The following is an 18944-nucleotide window of genomic DNA, read 5'->3' as shown; positions in this document are numbered from 1 at the left end:
CTGTGCTCACTAATTAAACCGGCAAAGGTGAGCCAGGTGACAGCGCGACGACTGCGGAGAGGTAGAACCATCTGCTAAGATTCGGCAAGAACACGCCAAGAAGCGAGGAGCTAATCATGTTTGTTACTTTGCACCAGTTTCAAGGAGCAATACTTACCCATCCAGAAAGAGGCCTAGTTGTTGCTTTTATAATTCCTTATCACTGCCTAAGGTTGGCTTTCTAAAAATCAAAATATAGAGGGAACAGAGTCTCTTCTCTCAGCAACGTTGTGCTGAAACAGCTTGTAGTTAAACTATGTTTGAAGAACTAGAAGAAAATAAGAAAGCGGTGACGTCGGTGTAGTGATTCAAAATGTTCCAGATGCTTTTCCTCACTAACTCCATATACATATTCATTCAAGGTGACAGTTCCTTTGTCTGATTTAAAACCCTTCGTAGGGTCTCATTATTCGGCAATTTATTTTGCTTTTGAACATGAGTTTTACAAATTACCTTCCATCAATAATTGGCTGGTCCGGGTATCAAGCATGACGGATTATTCGCATATATAAAGTCTATTTAGCTCGTATTTACTTCTCATGCTTCCCAATTCCAAATACCCACCCAGAGAGTGCTCGGTTCTACACCTGATGGGCCGGTTTTTTCCGTTGTAAGAGAGTGCAAACGGTACTCACCCATGTTCTTGAGGCCGAACTTGACGATTGATGGCTTGGCGACGTGATTTCGTGACCCTATGGTGCGCTGAGGAAATAACTTTTCAGGATCGCAGTGTCGTCAGTAGGCACCAGAGCAACTTTGCTTTCTTCTTCTACATCTTGCGCCACCTTGTGATGGTGATACTTGCATCAGCCACTACTTCGCGCACACACTGATGATCTGCACTAGCGATTGGTCAAAAATTTTGCGGCGCAGGCCACAGTGAATTATTAGAAAAATGCCTTTAAAAACTTGAGAAATGAACTCAAAATCAGCAAAATAAAGATTGTGATGCATCCCCCAGAAGCTGATAAAATTCTGTGTTTGTGTTTGAATTACAAGCAAGAAAAAGAAAACTACCAGCAGGAAGTAGGAAAGAAAAGGCACCTTGCAAACTCTCCTACATTAGCTGAACGTCCGAATTCGTGGGATGACTCATGTTTGTTGCAAAACCAATTCCGCTAAGGTACAGTTCGGTTATAATTTTTCCCGAAAATGCAAAAGCACTATATTTTCTTATCTTAAGCTCTACCTTAAATTGTTATTTTTTGCACATACCAATCAAGAGACTTATCTCAAATGGCGTTTCCCAAAGCTAAAAGTGTGGAATTGAAACATTTTCTCCTATTCTCAATTTGTCGTTTTGTTTTCGGCGCCCAGGCTTCGTACCCATCTTTACAGCAGAATTCTATCCGCAATTCTAGCCCTCCGTGAACTAATTACATCAACACGTTCTAGAGTGGCTGTGACGGATTCTCTGTCTTGGTGCTTCTCCCTCAGTACTTCTGGTGACTCGCAGGTTTTGGGAGCTTTCAAATCATTAGTGCCGCCTCATTCTGATTTGATTAAATTTGTGTGCGTGCCAGGGCATGCGGGTTTATTTCTTAAGGAAATGACAGATTCGTTGGTGAAATCGTTCCTAATGCTTCGGTAATTCAAATCCTACCGGCGCCAACTTTCATCAAAGGGGTTAGATTTCGGAGACTAATGATGCTGCGTAAATTTTACGCCCCGCCTTTAACAAGCTCCTCAGATTTTCAGCACTTGTCACTTTCGTGGAACAGTAAACTCCGTCAAACGCGAACACATGAAATCGCAGTCACTAGACGACGTTATCGAATTCCATTTCAAGATTTCTAACTACACAGAGCTGGTCTGGTACCCTCATCGAACTCTCCCTTTTGTGGGGAAAACGAAACAAGAGATCATTTTATTGATTACCAAAGATGTTTCAATTTTTGAAAAAGAACCTTAGGAACACCGTTCCGCCTTCTTATATTAGACTTAAACATTCAAAATTTACTATCCTTGATGACCTAGACCCTTGGGCACAGCGACAAGAGCATTGCGATGCCATCCAGGATTTTACTTCAGCGTCAATGAGGATTTCGACTTCACAACCAGAACTTAAGTTTTTTATATATTTCTCTACCAAAGCAATTTCAATTAGCTGTATTTTTTCTGTCATTTATTTCTTCATTCTAATGAAACCATTAGCAACAATCCAACTAGTGATTCTCAATACGCATTCACAAATTCTGTTTACATTCCTTGACATTTCATTTTTTCGTACATTTGTATTAAACTACCCAGTACTTGGCCAATCCACCACAACGGCTATGTCAAAAACAGAAGACGCTGGCCGCTGAGACGCCCACCTGGTACTCTTGCAACACCTCTTAAATTAACCGTGGCCAAGAATAACGCCTAATAAAGCCGTCATACTGGCGATTTGACACCCCACATAATCAACCAAGGAAGTCAGTAAAAGAGCAGCGTCGTTTATGGCAATTACGTCTTCGTTGCGGCGTGCCTCACAGGTGAAGACTTGTCTTACTGGCATTACCACACAACTGGATCACCCTGCCTTCTAGTAAAATGTGTTACCCGCCATAGTTGCTTCTTGGCTATGATGTTGGGCTGCTAAGAACGTGGTCGCGGGATTGAATCCCGGCCACGGCAGCCGCATTTCGAAGCGAGCGAAATGCAGATACACCCACGTTAAAGAACCCCATGTGTTCCAAGTTATTCCGGAGTCGCTCACTACGGCGTGCCTCACAATCAGACGGTGGTTTGGGCACGTAAAACACCATAATTTATTTTGAAATGTGTTGTCCTTGAAAGTGGCATGGCCAAAAAAACAAGGAATAGACCAAATTTAGGTCCCTAGGACATTTCATCTTTATTTAGTCCATGTGCGTTAGTTGACTGAATGTTCAGTTGTACTCGCTTGCAGAGCGCCACTGGTGAGTGAAAGGTGTGAATTTCCAAAGGTCCGGTTGTCCCTCATGTCGGTCCTTGAGTCCAGACGTGCTCCATTGGAAAGGAGGTACTTGGTCCCAGGTGGGGCCACCAACAGCCGTGAACTCCAGATTCGTGAAAAGGCTCGAGTTGGTCAGCTGTAGCGTGTCGTGCATGAGACGTCAAAGGAAGAGACAAAACGAAACAATAGAAAGGTTGAAATGTATCGGAGCGTGTGACTGAGCATGGAAGAAAGCTAATCGTATCGTATTGTCAGTTTGTGTCTACGTAGTCTTTACTTACCTTGAAAGCGATACAAGCTGAACAAAGACAAGATATTTTCGTCTGCTTTCTGCCATCAAACCACCCTGATTTTAGAGTGGCTATAACATTCTCATTTTAAACGATGCACAAAAGATCAAGTACACAAGGCAAAAATCAGCAAGGACGCACCGTTGTAACGACAGAAGGGATATTTAATTCGGAGCAAGTGCCAGTAAATAGAATATGGAATAACGCAGTCGCATATACAAAATACGTAAAGCGCATGTACCGACATCTCGAATGATCACCATCGCAAGAAAAGGCAATAAAAATAGAACGCGGGACTTAGCAATATTGACCGCTGAGTTAGGAACATCTTGGAAAAGAAATCCCTATTACTTCAACCAAATCCACCACTGACTAACACCTGGAAACCCCCCATTTGCAGTTTAGTTTGCAGTTGGGCTAGTTGGTACATTATAAGACCCGTTTCCCGCTTTTCGTACGGTTTTCGTTTCTAATTCCTAATTTTATAACATCGCTAGTCACTTGATGAGCATTAATTAACAGAATGCCTCTTTTTTCGAACACTCAACACTTACAAGACCGGCACTATCGGCCTAAGTTAAAGCGGCATTATTTTTAACAGACGGTGCATACTCGTTCAATCGTACATCGATAGATATGCCGGTAGGACCAATAATATGGCCATAGAATATGCACAAGAAAATAAATCTTCAGATGCGAGAGAGAGATAGCCCTCTATTGAAAAGCAAAGTGGTTAGCCAACGTGTACTTTCCTTCAAGTTTCTCTGCAGAAAATACGAACAGATTGAAAGGAGGTCCTAGAAGAAAGTGGGCAGAAGAATAGACGAAGAAAATGCACATCTTGTGAATGTATTGGCCACAGAGTAAGTGTCCTAGGCGATGAAGGCAGGCAATCCTGTTAAAACTTGACAGCTAACGTAAAAACACACACACACAAAGCGTTGTGACTTTCTCGTTTGTTTTTGTCCATGTTCTTGGTGTTTTCCACATCCGGTTATAATGAATCCATTTCGACTTGCTCAACTTAAAGCCACTCTGCCACAGTTTTGCTCGGGAGCAGGAGGTCACCGCTTTCATCGTCGGCAGTGGCGGTCGTATTCCGAAACAAGCACATGGAGCCAGCAGACATTAAAAAACGCTGTACGGCCAATGCTTATTCGGAGCCTGCGCTAAATATCTGGATCCCCGTGTATTGCTTGGTACGTCAACGCCGACCAACCAACCAATTATATTAGAGATATTGCTGGGAAACTCTACGCCCATTAATGTCCAGTACACAATCAACGTTAATATTTGTGCCGGTCTGTGGGGTTATGTGACAAATACGAGCCTGTTAGTAAAAAACTGTTAGTTCTTAATGCACAGAATGTCTCCGAGCACTATCGATAAACGATATTGAGGATAAATTTTCGACAGAATTTTTTAATGAGAGCTCAGGCAACGTCCATCAATTCTGCATTCAAAATACATTGGAAACGATAATGATTCCTTCTTCATTTCTTGATTCTGCGACAGTGCAGGTGCCACCAAGGAGTCAGATCCATGTTACCAGACTCATGCACAGCAAGTCACAGCGACTAATCAACCGCATCACGTAAAACACAGGTATTACCTGGCACAAAATTTCCCAGGCCATTCGACTTGCAGCCGGCACAAACATACTGCCGTGTGTCAAAGCTATGCTTCACGATAGTGACTTTATTTCAGAATACGAAGGTATCCGGGCCTCTATATCTTTGCATGCCTAAATCAGAGCACAACCGCAGGGTGCAACCCATTTGCCTGACAGCGTTTGCGACACATAGTATATTTTTTTTATTTTTACAGTATCTCCTTACCTTCATGTCCGTGGAACCGTGACCTCGGTGTCCAAGTGCCCCGAAGGGATACTTGCCGTCGGGAGGGTTCAGGTCGCTCCGGGCCGAGATGGCGTTCTCGGCGCTGTACGGAGGCGTACAGTTGCAACGCGACAGCGGGTCGTTTTGGTAGTCGTTGTACCTGAGTGAACAGACCAAACAGGAGGCATTTTGATAAAAGTTCCTCGTTAAGCCGATTACTTACGATGTGCAGGGTTGTCTGAATCGGGCAGTGAGCAGCGTAAAAACTCGGAGTTTGATGATTACGGTTCCATTATATTGGGGCTATACGAGTATCAAGAGCCGCTCACGCACTTTGTTACATGTTTATTTCAAGCCAACAAAAATGAAGGACAGACAATGGTCCCTCCTTTTCTAGAACCAAGAAAATATAGACTGGGAAGCGAAAACATAAAAGCAGTTTAACTGGATAAAGATAGAGGCGACCTGTGTAAATATAATAGATACAATGCCTCCAGCATTGCGTTATTGGGCTTGAATGCAAACCGCGTACATAATATAACGCGCAGTGTTATACAAAGCTGTATTGCATGCACATGGAATACGTTTCTTTGCGCACGGAGATCACAGCGCACCTGCAGGGGCCTCTCCCCTCTAGTACTGCGAATAAGTGGATGACAGAAACAGAAGGTATAAAAGCCGAGAGAGGCAATTCTAGTTGCAAGTTCAAAGCTCAATGTCCGTATTCTGTCCTTGCCATGCCATCATCCTCAGAGGCTTAGTGTTTCCTACCGAGAATAAGCGGGTGGACATCGCTTTATTGTGGCCTGAATTTGGTCATGCGTTGGAAACAGCACCACCAGAGAGTTCTGTTGTCCTCGCATACTTAGACTGGTAGAGCATCGCAACTGTCATCGCAAGCGAGGTTACGTGTAAACGGTTCTTTGTGGCTGCCTTTGTCTTTTGAAGGGTTGGTGGAGGAGCCAGTCAAGCTGATATAATGTCACTTTTTCCCCAATTATCCCTGCCACTCATGTACGATTTTGCAATGTACCGGAGTAATTACCTTCTGAACATCAAAAGCTACATTAGGGCATTGGGGTTTTGAGATCTACTGGCGGCAAAGTTGGCCAGTTATCCTTTTTTTTACCGCTTTCGTTTCTCGTTTCCTGTAAAAAAGAATATAAGGTTTACCGCACTTTAATGCCTTCGTAATTTTAATTACTCAACTGAGTAAAGAACCGATTGAGAACCCTACCATTCCCTTGGTTTTCTATTGTCGGTTCGTTTCATGCAGCTGTTGCTAAAAAATTTGGAAGTTTGGTTCCCCTATCCACATCACATGGTACCAGTAACACAGATTAATGAAAACATCAAATTAACCTTGTACGGGCAACGTTAAGGCGGCTGTCATCTGACCCTATTATAATTTAATAATTACTTTTTCCTCCCTCACCTCATGAGCTTGATCATGGAGTCCATATCTTGAACCTTGCCGTGGTCTCGCTTGAAAATGAGCGCCCGTGGAGTCCTGTCATAGGTGAACCAGTCGCCAAACTTTTCCACCTGCTTCTGCGAGCCGCTCATGTTGAAGATGAACTCCGACGCACTGCGCAATGAAAATCAACATGGCACACACTCATAGGAGAGAAACGGTGAGTGTTCTGAGCTGTACGTGTGATTTAACGTCCTGCATGTAAGTGGACGCACCAAGGTGTGAAGAAGACTAGGAAGTAAGTTTCACTACTCGAACGTGCTGTTTAACGCGACCTAACATCTTGGAAGATATAAATTTTTACTTTGCATTTTTAGATTGTCTTTTTACTCAGCTGTTTTAGATCAGTAGATAGCAGTGGCCACCGCGGGAGAAAGAGTTGTCTAAAAACGATTAGTAGACAAGCAACCATCCAATGAATGTGTAAGGTAAACAAAAGACCGACAGAGATTATAAGCAGTTACACAGTTACAATCGTTGGAACTCATTGCCAGAGAAACAGCGCAGCATTCGTGCGCAAAAAAATGTTCTCAGGGGCTGCTGATCACATTGTGCACGCTCTACCACGTCAAAATGTCGGTAAAGAATCGTTGTTGCTCTGCTTCGAGCTCTGTACCTTGCTTAATGCTGAACATTGCACATATTTACATTCACTAACAATTATCCTTATTTATCTGACGGACATTGCACAACGCATGCACCCAAAATAAATTTCCTCACATCCACTCAGTGGAAAATTTCAAAGGTTTGTCGGTATTTCGAAATGCCTGTTAAACCTCATACGTTACTTAAAGCTTGGCTACCTCAAGATATGCGCTATAACAAATTTCGATAGCAAGAAATCATGTAACGAACCATTATTAGCTACAGTCATGCCAACTTGACACTGAATATGTGCGTGAGATAAAACATTCCACCTTCAAGACTTGCATTCACGAATACAACACTGTTCTTCCAAATAGAACATTTTCTACACTCATTGTGCAAGACAGCAGCCGCATAGGAAGTTACATGATCTGAACCCAATTAATGCTAAATGTACGTGTGATTCATGAGCACAGCAGGACAGCACAGTACGTACGGTACATTGTAGCTGGGCCAATACGACTGGTTCCGAAGGACGTGCGTGGCATCCGTGATGTTGATGTAGTGGCTGCGTGTTGAAACAAAGAGAAGGAAACCGTTAGAACCCTTACACTGTTCGCCAACTGATAAACGTTCGCTATTCGCCAAACGTTTAGAATACTCTTTGCTTTGGGTGAAACACAATACCACTTCCGTATTCAACCATATATCAAACCTTATTCCCAGCTTTGTTGTTGGCTTCTTATCACATTTTTATGTTTCGAGAGCTCCAGGAGCTTAACTATGTTGCCCGCAATGCTTATTCTTTTGTGCCAAGGACACCATTAGAGACTTGCAAGAGAAGTCGTAGTCAGCCTTGGTGACAAGTTCATCACGAACTTTTAAGGAAATTGTGGCAGCACAGAAAACGGACGCGCTGGTCATGTATCACAAACCGCTGATGCATGCGCCAGATTTTAAGAGCTCCAGGACCTGTTGTTAACTATGTTAACTATGGTGTTAACTATGGTGTTAACTATGTTAACTATGGTGTTAACTATGGTGTTAACTATGTTGCTCACAAAGCTTCCTCTTTGACGCCGAGGACACCATTAGAGACTTGCAAGAGAAGTCATAGTCAGCCTTGGTGATAAGTTCATCACGAAAATTTCAGGAAATTGTGACAACACAGAAATCTGACGCGATGATCCTATAACATATCACAAAGCGCTGATGCACGCGCCATTGAGCTCGATGCACTGGTATGCATTTTGTGTCACCATGACCGCGCCCAAACAGGTCATGTGAGAGCCTCCACATCGGCCATTCTTTCGTTCCCTCTGCGCTTGTCTCCGCCTTTACTTTGGTAACATTTGACGCTGTTCGTACGAGAGTTACTGACGTACAGCTTATCACTCCAACATCGAAGTGATATGTGTTCGCATGGGTGGGACGTGTTACAACACTCACGGTAGTTGCTCCAGTACGTAGAGAAGACCATCAGGCAGAGGCTGTCCCGGCTTGAACTTCTTGTAGTCCACCACCATCCACTGGTTGTTGTAGCTGCATCAGTGGCCCAAATTGAAAAGTGAGAAATAAGTGAGGGGAGAGATTGACGACCACATCTTATTGCATCATTGCTATCTCCTGCAACATTATTACAGCGAAGCTGTCTATGACTAGGATTCTGCATTTTTCGCGTCCGTCAAGAGATCTGCGTGCGCAAGAACTCAGCTCCCGAATTTGGTGCAAAATTGCTTCATTCTATGCAAAAGCTTATACGTCTCATCACTTGGATATGCATTTTCAGTATATTATTTATCAGTAGGCACCATTTTCAAAATCAGTAGACTCTTGGGTAGATAATAAGGGTTTCTCAAAGATTAGCCGCTGTGCGACCCGCGTCGGCCATGTGTACGCTCGCAACGCGCTTCCTTTGTTGAAGTTCCAAGCGCTTGCGTGTCTAGTTTCCTTGCGCCCTCCCGGCTTGGCGGTCCCGTCGCGCATGTCTAGTTTCCTTCAGCTCCCCGAGGTGGCGGTAGTCTTCCACGCGATGTATGCAGGCGATCAAGACCGCCGATAAAAATAAAAGTTTGTATGCGTGTGTGTTTGTTCGGTACAACCGCCGTCGCCGCTCAAGAGAAATAAAATTTGCTCATGCCTTTGATGATGATGGTGATGATGTCGTGTGCTAAACTGCTTCGCTGGTAATCCACCTTCACAGCAGCGGAATGGCGCATGATTTTTTTTCTATCTGTTCATTTATTCTTGCTTAGGAGAGATTATTTTCAGCAATTTGGGGTAATTTATTACGTTGTCAGAGCATATAGACTTTGAATGTAATCAACCAAGTTGAACTTCTCTTTTTCTTTAAATTCAGTGGCGTCTTTTGAAAGCTGCTGTTTCGCCTACTGAAACTGTCATTGGCGCCCCCCTGCTTTCATGGTAAAAAGGCCTGACCCAAACAATTTAAACAGAATACCAACAAAATGAAGGAGGCGAGGGGGTTTAATGCTCCCATACTCGAATACAGGCATGTATTATAGAGTAAGGAGAAACGGTATAGATTACGCAGGTCCTTATTTTTGTGATTTAAGGTAACTACAACTTATTCAGTACAAAGAGTTAATCTGCCCAATAGTTAGCCCACCCGTCATGGCGTATTTCTTGCCTTCTCTCAGCCAGTTCCCTTCAACCTGCCATCCCTATCCATCGACTAAGACTTGCACCCATACGTTGTGCGGCTCGCAAAAAGCACTGCAAACCGGGTGGCGTGCTTGTCCAGTTAACTTAGGCTAAGGGAAGCACATTGAACTCACGTGCCACTGTTGTGCTCCGCAAACAGTTCGCTCCATTCCTTGCCTGTGGTCGCCAGTCGGTTGGCGACAATGTTTCGCACGAACTCCAAGTTTGTCTGAGGTGTGATGTACTGGTACAGGTCGGGATTGCCATTGCCGATAGTTGTTTCCATGGTCGCCTAGAGAACGGTATTACACTGTCACACGTATTCTTCCCCTTGATGTCGTTTCACATGCTCTCAGACAGGTTGAAACTAAGCTAATCATTTATCCGACGAGTCCTGCTGGTTGGGCGGGTTGGTAAAGTTGCCTGGTTATTGTAAAGCTGAGATCAAAATAGATGGGGACAAAGAAAAGGTATAGGCGCGACAGCGCGTGTTACGTCTACCTTTTCTTTGCCCTCATCTTTTTTGAGCGCTGTTTAACAATCACCATGCTAATCGTTTATAGAACATGACTGTGTTGCTCTGAGTTTTAACACTAAAAAAATTAAGACTACGACAAGGAAGGACGAAGCACAACGTATTGCCTTGTTTTTTTATTATTCCTAAAATTCCGCACAACATATTTGTGTTGAATTGATGATAAGTGACAAGCGTACGTGTTGCCCCATGAAACAATACCGTTCATTTGCTGCCTATAGATATCACCACGTTGTATTATTTACCAAGGGTCCCACTACAGTTCTTTCACTTTGGGACCCTTGTCTGTATATTATTGACGTTGTACAACTTTTTTGGTACTAATAAAATCTGAATCTGAATCTGAATGTGTGCCAAATAGTCTTGATTATTGCTTTACTAAACACTGTTCATAGTACGTTGGAAGCTTTGTCTGTCTGAAACACACCCTGATCTCAGGCTCAGTGAAAGCCGCACTCGTGGTCCATACAGACAAGTCAGAAAAAAGGTTCTGTGCCATCGGCTACAAGCGGCCTTGCACGAGACAGAGGCTTACCTCGCGGACACGGGTGTCAAGCTGTCTCCGAGTAAGTCGGAGCTGTTACTTTACAGACCGACAAGGCAAGGGGCTAGGGGCGGTAAGGGCGGTAAGGGCGTTGTCTGTCTGTCTTCCATCGCCTGCCCACTGTGCATTCGATACGGGCGAAAGTGTCCCGTACTTACCAGCCCGGAGGAAATGAGGTAGAAGTCATCGCCGGAGAATATTCTTCCGGGTGCGGAGGAGAATGTGAGTGTGTGGCCGGGGATGAGCTCATCTGAAAAGGAGAGAGAATCACACGCTCACTACGTTAGTGGGCACAGCGTATAGACTGGTCAAGGGATGAAGAAGATGCTAGTTGCTGATCGCTTGTCGCCTTCCTGATGAAATTGTTGTGGTAATGATAACCACATTATGATTTATTCCTGTTCAAAGAAAATACGCATTCATTGCCACACCTGAGAAAGCAGTGAACATTTGTTGATTAGGAAGGCAGCATTTCTGAAATGGAAGTTTCGATGTGGTTGCTTTTAGAAGAACGTGTACGACATGTTTTACACTCTCTGTCCTTGTCGATAAAAGAAACTTGATATAGCTCAAAGGGATGATTGACTTCACCAGAAAATTAACGAGAAAACGTATTTTTCGGAATGATTTTGTAAGGCTGGCCAAAAAAATTACATATGTCGAAACTAAGACGTTGACGTAAGGCGACTGCCGTATTAGGTCATGTCAATGTAGCACACACCGCTCTAAAAAAAACAAAACAAAACCAACAATCATATCTACCGAGCTAGTCTGTCTTGCCGGGACTATTAGCTGTTGGTTTCCTTCAACCGAAGACGTCGTGGCCAATATAGCTGCTACACATGTGATATTCGGCCCCGTGGGGATTCTTTTCAGAAATTTTGCTTGCCACACAATTGTGTCCAAGTAAGAGAGGTACTAAGCTCTCCTACCATTCGCTGCTACTACCGCTGCTACTAACACAGCCTTCTTGATGGCAAGTAGAAATTCGTTAAAGAACCCCAGGCGGTCCAAATTATTCCGGAGTCAACCACTACGATGTACCTCATAATCATATCGTGGTTTTGGCCACGTAAAACCCCAATATTTGTTAAGTAGAAATTTAGGATTACCATTTCGAACGGAGCGGATAAGTGTGCTCTCCCTGTACCTGGAAATATCCGCTATGGTGAAACTTATCTTCAGTAGACTGTGACCGTGTAGCTCGGCAGGCTCCACATACTACGACGATGCTACACCGTACAAGCACTCCTACTCCAGATGCCGTGTGACTGCGAAGCCACCAAATTGTGTAATAGCGCCGCCATTCGCAGTATTATTTACTGGGTCTACTGTGACGACTGATATTACGAGACATGTATTAAAGCCAACTCTTTAGTTAGCCTTAAATTACCTAGGCATAATACAGTAGAAAACGGCCTAGTGATAAATATGTGGCAGCGGGAAGAGTAGGGCATAAAATAACTCGGTTAAGTCACTTCTCTATTCCATACATCATGAAAGTTTAAATGACGTTAAATCGAGAAATCAAAATGAAATACCACTACAACGCAAATTTCATAAAAATATGTTGTCCTATTTCTGTTCCGAAGAAAGGCATCACGCATGAAGTTGTAAGCTTCGCCCGAAGCCAGCCGCCTGCACTTTCCGTGTTTGCTATGCTTTGATGGAGACGCTGCGTCTGCAATTTCACAAGTATATAAACCATGCTTTTCAGGCTATTATGGCTCTCCAATCGTCGCTCTACCTACGCTATAAGCTTCACAGTCTCAACTACTACACAAAATATTCTCTTGTTTTCCGCCGCAGTTGTTGGAATCACCATCGTCATTATGCATGATCAGCATCAGCTAACTTATGCTCGCCGGAGGGCGAACGCCTCTCCAGCGGTCTAGACAGTGGCGCACCGACGGGGGAGTGTTCGGGGGGTTGTAACCCCCCCCCCCCCCTTCCTGAGGTCGAGTTAGTCCTCTCTTTTGTGTCACCCCTTTTCTTTCCTTGCGCTTTTGAGTACTGCAACTAAGATATAAGACGCGCAATCGTCTGTACACTAGCCAACTTGAGCAAACAGCGCATTTTTTTTCAATTTCCCGTGAATAAATTGAAATTAGTGCTGTTTAGATGGTATTGGCAAACTAAGGCCAACTTTCAACCCCCCCCCCCCCCCCCTGGCTGAGATCCTGGGTACGCTACTGGGTCTAAACCACCTCTATTTCGCGTCGGGTGATACCTTCCCATGCCAGTAAATCTGCTAACCTCATCGGTGGCTAATATTGTAGCTGAGGTTGAGAGGAATGAGACCAGTAAGCTGAACTCTCCCCCCCCCCCCCCCTCGTTCTGTACTCACTCGATTGAAAGGTCTTGTGGAAGCGCAGCGAGTACTTCTTGAGTATTCTGAGCATGCTGGCGTAGGTGGACCACGTGACCTGAGAGAAGTAGAGGTCCCTGTTGTCGGGCAACACCTTGACCAGCGCAGAGCAGGAGCCGGAGCCCAGCACCTTGCGGCCCACGCGGCGTTTCAGGGCGCCCTCCAGGTCTTCCAAATCACCGTCTGCGTTCAGGAACCTGGCAACGAGGTCGTGCAGCTTTTTTAGCACTATTGCGCACGAACAAAGAAAGCATTCCGGGGGGGCCGTTTTCTGAAACGCTGTGATGTGGTCCGAGTTGACTGATTGTGAAAATAGCAAAGCTGCGTGGCGCGAGTTGGTACCGGTCATTTCTGACAAGGCGCGTAGAACGAGGGGCAAGGCAAAGGAAAACACAGTGATTCATTCATTCAATCATTCATTCATTCATTCATTCATTCATTCATTCATTTTAACGCCACTAGTTAACACCGGCAGTATGCTAGCCGATGTAGTGAACGGCCGCACAGTATTATAACCACCTTGTACACGGTCGTTTTTGCAATCGCATCCACGATGTCGTGCTTAGTGATGTATATGGTGCTGGGGCTGCCTTGACCTATTGACCCTTTTCGCGGAGCAGTTTGTTTTAGAGAAACGAGATGGCGCTCACGGCGGCACGCCATACCTCTCCTCAGCGACCGCGCACGAATACGAAACCATTACCGCTTCTACCTTGCTTCTGTGCGACCAGCTGTCGTAAATGCTACTGAGTTTTCGCTAACACACTGTGCTCCAATCATGCTAGATTGAATCAGGTGGATTGAAGACGTGTGTAGTAGTTGGCTGCAAAAATAGTGACTGGCATGTTAAGGAATAGAATGAATCTGTGTGGCCAAGTTCGTGGACCTGTGCTGCAACTGTCCGAACGTGTTACCGGCACTTCGTAATGTACGGCTTTCCTCGAGGGTACAGAAACATTGCTCATCCCCCAGCCTTGTATCGCTAACCTTCACAGAAAGGGCTTCATCCCCAGAACGTCGGCAAGAGTGAGTACCACTCGTTAAACAATGACAAAGGGAGTAGCGCCGCTTCCTCTCATAGTAAGTTTCGCTCACGTTATCTATACACATCTGTCCCAAATGGCAGGAAAACTTATGCCCACTCTATCGCGACGTATCAAGTATAAGTGAATGGGCGCACACTTGACTATATGCGCACTGCATGCTCACAATAAATGACGGACTACACCGATGGCGCACGAATGGTCGAAGCTGAATGTTTCGTGACGGTCCACAAGAGTAAGCGAGTTACTATAGCTGTAATATATATTTGCTACAAGGTATTAAAATGTACAAAACAGCTACGTTTCAAATCTTGTGCGCAGCAAGAACAAATCTATCGGAACTGAGCACACCCGCGAGCGTTTAGCTAGAAAATAATCAGATATTGGCCGCACCGAGGAACTTCACTGGGTCAGAAACTGACAAGCCACTGCTTCAAAATATTTACCGAATAAAGAACAAGGAGGAAAACACACTAATCCTGACTGAATTCAAGAGCGCAATGTTTGGATAGCTTGGAATTCATATTTAGCCCCGCTTTTAGAACAAGCACCATATACGCTGCTTGCGCCGTTTGGACATAGCTTATTCAGCTCTGAAAGCGCTTTTTCATGTTCTCTGAAACTGTGATCAAAGCTTCGTGTCGTCCATCTAGTCACCGTCTACGATATCTCCGAAAACAGAGTTTTTCTAAGCCGCGCCGGCATCATACACTTCCACTGTAAACAAGGAGGCAACGGAGGCAGTTGAGGCAAGCAATGGACGCGTCACCACGTGATCAAACATGGCAGCGCCCACGGTATCGCCGCGAAAAGGGTCAATACGGCGCAGTACTTTTACCTACATATTACTATACACAATTAAGCGTTCAAAATAGACCTAAATTGCGCTGTTTCCTGTTGGTGCACGCACTGCTTTCTTTTAGTTTTCTATTCATTTATTATAGCGCAGGCAAATTTATTTTTTTACTGATTTAGTTTCAATTGGGAAAACAGTGGCCTCGACCTCTGCTCTACAAAAATACGCAACAGACAAAACGGCGCCAACTCTCGAAAATTCGACGAATCAACACCAGTTCTAAAGAATTCTAAAGAAGATGACTGAAAATGCAAAACGCGATATGGCAGTGGCCTGACCGACCCTGGTAATCAATTCAGTGCAGCAGACAACCCCCGGTCTGAAAAAAGGGTCATAAATGAACATTACCTAAAAGTTTAGACGCCACAGAGCCCCGAAATAACTGAGTGGCTGCCAGTTGTGACACCCCTAGAAAACTGCCAGCGTCTGCACTTGGGGCCTACAACATCGTGTAATGTGTCATTCACTCAACCAGTAGAAGTCATTTCATTTGTCAGAGAGAAGTCGTAGTTACACTAGCAATTTTGCGGCGAAATGATTAGCTCTAACCCTCTCTTCACAGAGAGGACCTGCTTCAGAACTCAGCTATTGGTTGGTCGTCTACCATTACGTAAGCCGGAAACCTACAAACCGTTAACGGTAACTGGATACAGCAGCTTAAGTTCTTATCCTTAATACTAATGCAGCGTGTCATCGTACATTGGTAAAACGTGATATATTGCGTTCCCTTGTGAGGAACTAGCGCAGTAAACCAAATGATTCACGAGCTAGCCCTAGTGGAAGACTTATGGCTCTGAAAACGTGTTGCAGTTAGCTCACCACGAAACTCGTTTTCCCAAAGAAGGCATACTCACAGCAAGTCGGTGGCGTTCACGTACGACCAGCTCGGGAAGTACTCAGTGAATCCTTTCCGGGCGTCGTCCAGCCCTGCCATCTGATTGAGAATCAGGTCGACCTGCAATGGAGCGCGGCAAATGTCGGCGAACAGCCACAAATCGCCGACCCGTCACTTACCTGTAATCACTCCTGAAACTGATTATTACAATTATCGTCATCACCAACATAGTCCCCATCACAAACAACATCATCATCAATATACTATTAAAACCCCCTATCTTATCGTTATAAGAACGAGAGGTAGACATGGAAAGTGCTTTGTGTTCGGACCCATATACGCGGGTTTTGGAACGTGCTATCGGTGTCATGGGTTGCTGCTATAATCTGTATTTTCTCGGTCCTGCGCGTCGGCCATGTCCTCTGCGTTTTCAGTGCTCCCTTACGTGTTGGCGTCAGCTGCTTACGGTTCAGTTTCGTTATGGTCGCTTTTTAACGCGATAACGTTAAAGGGCCCCTAAACCACCTCAGATATTTTTTAACATTTCAAGTAAACAGGCGCATCGAGTTCAGAATGCCGTCATGATCAACGATGCCAAACGCTGCAGCGCTACGCGCCGCGGGAGCGTCACAAAATAAAAAAAAAAACAATGCCGTCCTCCTCCCCTCGCCTTTCCAGTATCCCCAGCGGTCGTCATGATGTCAGCAGGGGGAATCTGGTGATGTCAACTGCGGAAACAATGTCCATTGGTTGAACAAGAACCTACGACTTCCGGCTAGTCTGCTTCCTCGTCGTGTTGCCCGTTCGTGCGCCCTTGCGAATCCGTAATTACAGCCCGCAACGCAAGTGCCAAATCGCTCGCGTTCCAACACAGTCGTGCTTAGCGGTCTGGTCAGCTGCGCGAACAGAGTGCGACAGTGTTGGCCTTTCCAGACGTGCGCGCAACACAGTGTCTATAGCGGTACGCTTCGCATAACACGGGCGGGCACCGCAGCAACAGCGGGTAGCCGAGAAGCGCCGAGTTCACGTTACCGGCACGGTAACTCGTCGCACGCCGTTTGCCATTCGCGGGCCGCCGTTCGACAGCGGTTTTTGCTCGAGAACAGCGAGATTTCCTTGCCGTACGTAGAGAGGATGAGACCGGGACTCATTTGTGCGGCAGCCTCACCGTCGCTGATCGCTCGACGGCGCCGATATCGTCGCTAGGCCTTTTCTGGTTCCCTTCAAAGCTAAAACGGACGGCGCTTCGAAATGAAATACCGGCGCCAGGGTGTCGGAACGAAATGTTTTTCGTTCCGGTTTTCGTTTCGTTCCACAGAAAAACGTTCCGTTCCGTTTTCGTACCGGAACAAAAAAAAACGCTCTGTAACGGTTCATAATGTTTGTTTGTTTTTTCTCAATAAGAAAAACGAACAAAATAATTGATATTAAAAGTATCTTTTAAAAACAGCAAACAATGCTGAATTAATACATAAAATGCAATAATAATTGTTGGGGTTATACATCCCAAAGCCACGATGTGACTATGAGAGAAGTCGCAAAAGGTTTCGAAGCAAGGACACAACAAAAACTTGGTATTTAATTTTCCTCAAGTTTGAAGACCACAGACGCAGCAGTCATTTTCACTGACTCTCAGGCCGCCTGTAGAAATTGCTCGAGGGGCCGCATCTCGGCTGATGCAGTCAGGTTACTACAACGACGTAGCACTCCGCTCCCGTACACCTGCGTAACGTGGGTACCCGGGGTACCCGGACACGAGGGACAAGAGGGGAACGAAGCGGCCCACGCCGCTGCCCGCGAGCACGTCTGCCGGGCTCCCCTCGCCCCACACGCCCTCCAACCCGCGTCAGAAGAGGTGGAAGCCGTACCCAACAACTATTCGGCGATATTGCAACACTACAGGCTCGAGCGCCGCGTGTACCCTCCACCGCACCCAAACCTCGGCAAAGAAGAAAGCGTGGTCCTCAGACGCCTACAAAGTAATACTTACACTCACGGAACTACAATGCACCGCCTCTACCCGACATTCCAGAGCTACCTCTGCTCACTCTGCAACGTTCCCGACACCCTGGCACACTTGCTCTTGGAATGCCCGTGGCATGAAGATAGCGAAATGCAGCCGCAAATGGACGCTAACCGAGCACCACAAGCAAACGAAGACCACCTATTCGAAACGTGGGAGGCCAAGCTCGCCCTCGGGGACCTGGAAGACCAACGACAACTCGTCGCCAGGGCCAAGAGGGCAGCCGAAGCCAGAGGGTTCCTTCACTAAGGAACCTTCCCACGTCAGGGTGATACCGGGCCTCGTTCGGGACACTGTTTCAAGAATAAACGTTTCTCTCTCTCTCTTTCTCAAGTTTGAATTCCGAATTTTCGTTAAGGGGGGCACACGATTTCAGAAGCAGCAGGTCATCAAGTTTACTCGCCGATAAGCGAGACCGCTGCTCTGACAAAACGAACTTGAGTGCCGAAAATGCCCTCTCAACGCTGACTCGTGTGGCTGGCACACCAAGTGCCACTTGTGCTAACATGTACAGCTCCGGTTGCCGCTCTTCGCGCTCGTCCCATAATTTCAACACATTCGTGCTTCTTGGGAGGCGCGGCTGCTTGTCCAGCATTTCCAGTAAGAGGGCGATGTCCGTTGATCCTGGCTCACTTGTCAAATGCAATTGGGCGCCAGCCTCACCTTCCTTCGTTTTCAGAAACGCCTCAAGGGCATCTTCTGGTTCCTCTGAAGTTGGCGCAGCGGTGCTCTCTGGAGTGCAGCTGCTACACTAGTTCTGCTGAAGGCCTGTAATACGCTTCCAGGTTTTGCACAGATGCATTCTCGCTCGATATTTTTGATCAGGCGTCAGAAGAAGGCGATAGCGGTGGTCCATGTACAGTGCAGCACGAAAGATATCCGTACTGCAGAGATTTCCCTGTCGTTTCGTCATTGACTGAACGAGGGCCT

At 45.7% G+C, this 18944-nt stretch overlaps 1 protein-coding gene across 1 annotated transcript in view; it reads right to left on the bottom strand.

Annotated features, from left to right (window-relative positions):
• Positions 1–2853: 2853 nt before the first annotated feature.
• Positions 2854–18944, bottom strand: part of LOC119453512 (putative phospholipase B-like 2) — a 29494-nt gene continuing 13403 nt past the window's right edge. The window contains exons 4-12 of the mRNA XM_037715557.2: positions 16011–16111; positions 13237–13454; positions 11048–11139; positions 9945–10102; positions 8596–8688; positions 7643–7714; positions 6523–6675; positions 5088–5247; positions 2854–3095 (exon numbers count right to left, since the gene is read on the bottom strand). Of these exons, the coding sequence (XP_037571485.1) occupies positions 2913–3095; positions 5088–5247; positions 6523–6675; positions 7643–7714; positions 8596–8688; positions 9945–10102; positions 11048–11139; positions 13237–13454; positions 16011–16111 (1230 nt within the window). The 3' untranslated portion in view covers positions 2854–2912. The remainder of the gene's footprint in view (positions 3096–5087; positions 5248–6522; positions 6676–7642; positions 7715–8595; positions 8689–9944; positions 10103–11047; positions 11140–13236; positions 13455–16010; positions 16112–18944) is intronic.

The sequence above is a fragment of the Dermacentor silvarum genome, chromosome 5 (assembly GCF_013339745.2).
Source record: "Dermacentor silvarum isolate Dsil-2018 chromosome 5, BIME_Dsil_1.4, whole genome shotgun sequence".
NCBI lineage: Eukaryota > Metazoa > Arthropoda > Arachnida > Ixodida > Ixodidae > Dermacentor > Dermacentor silvarum.
Note: the sequence above shows the minus strand (reverse complement) of the source record. Positions and strands in the feature narration are given on the sequence as shown.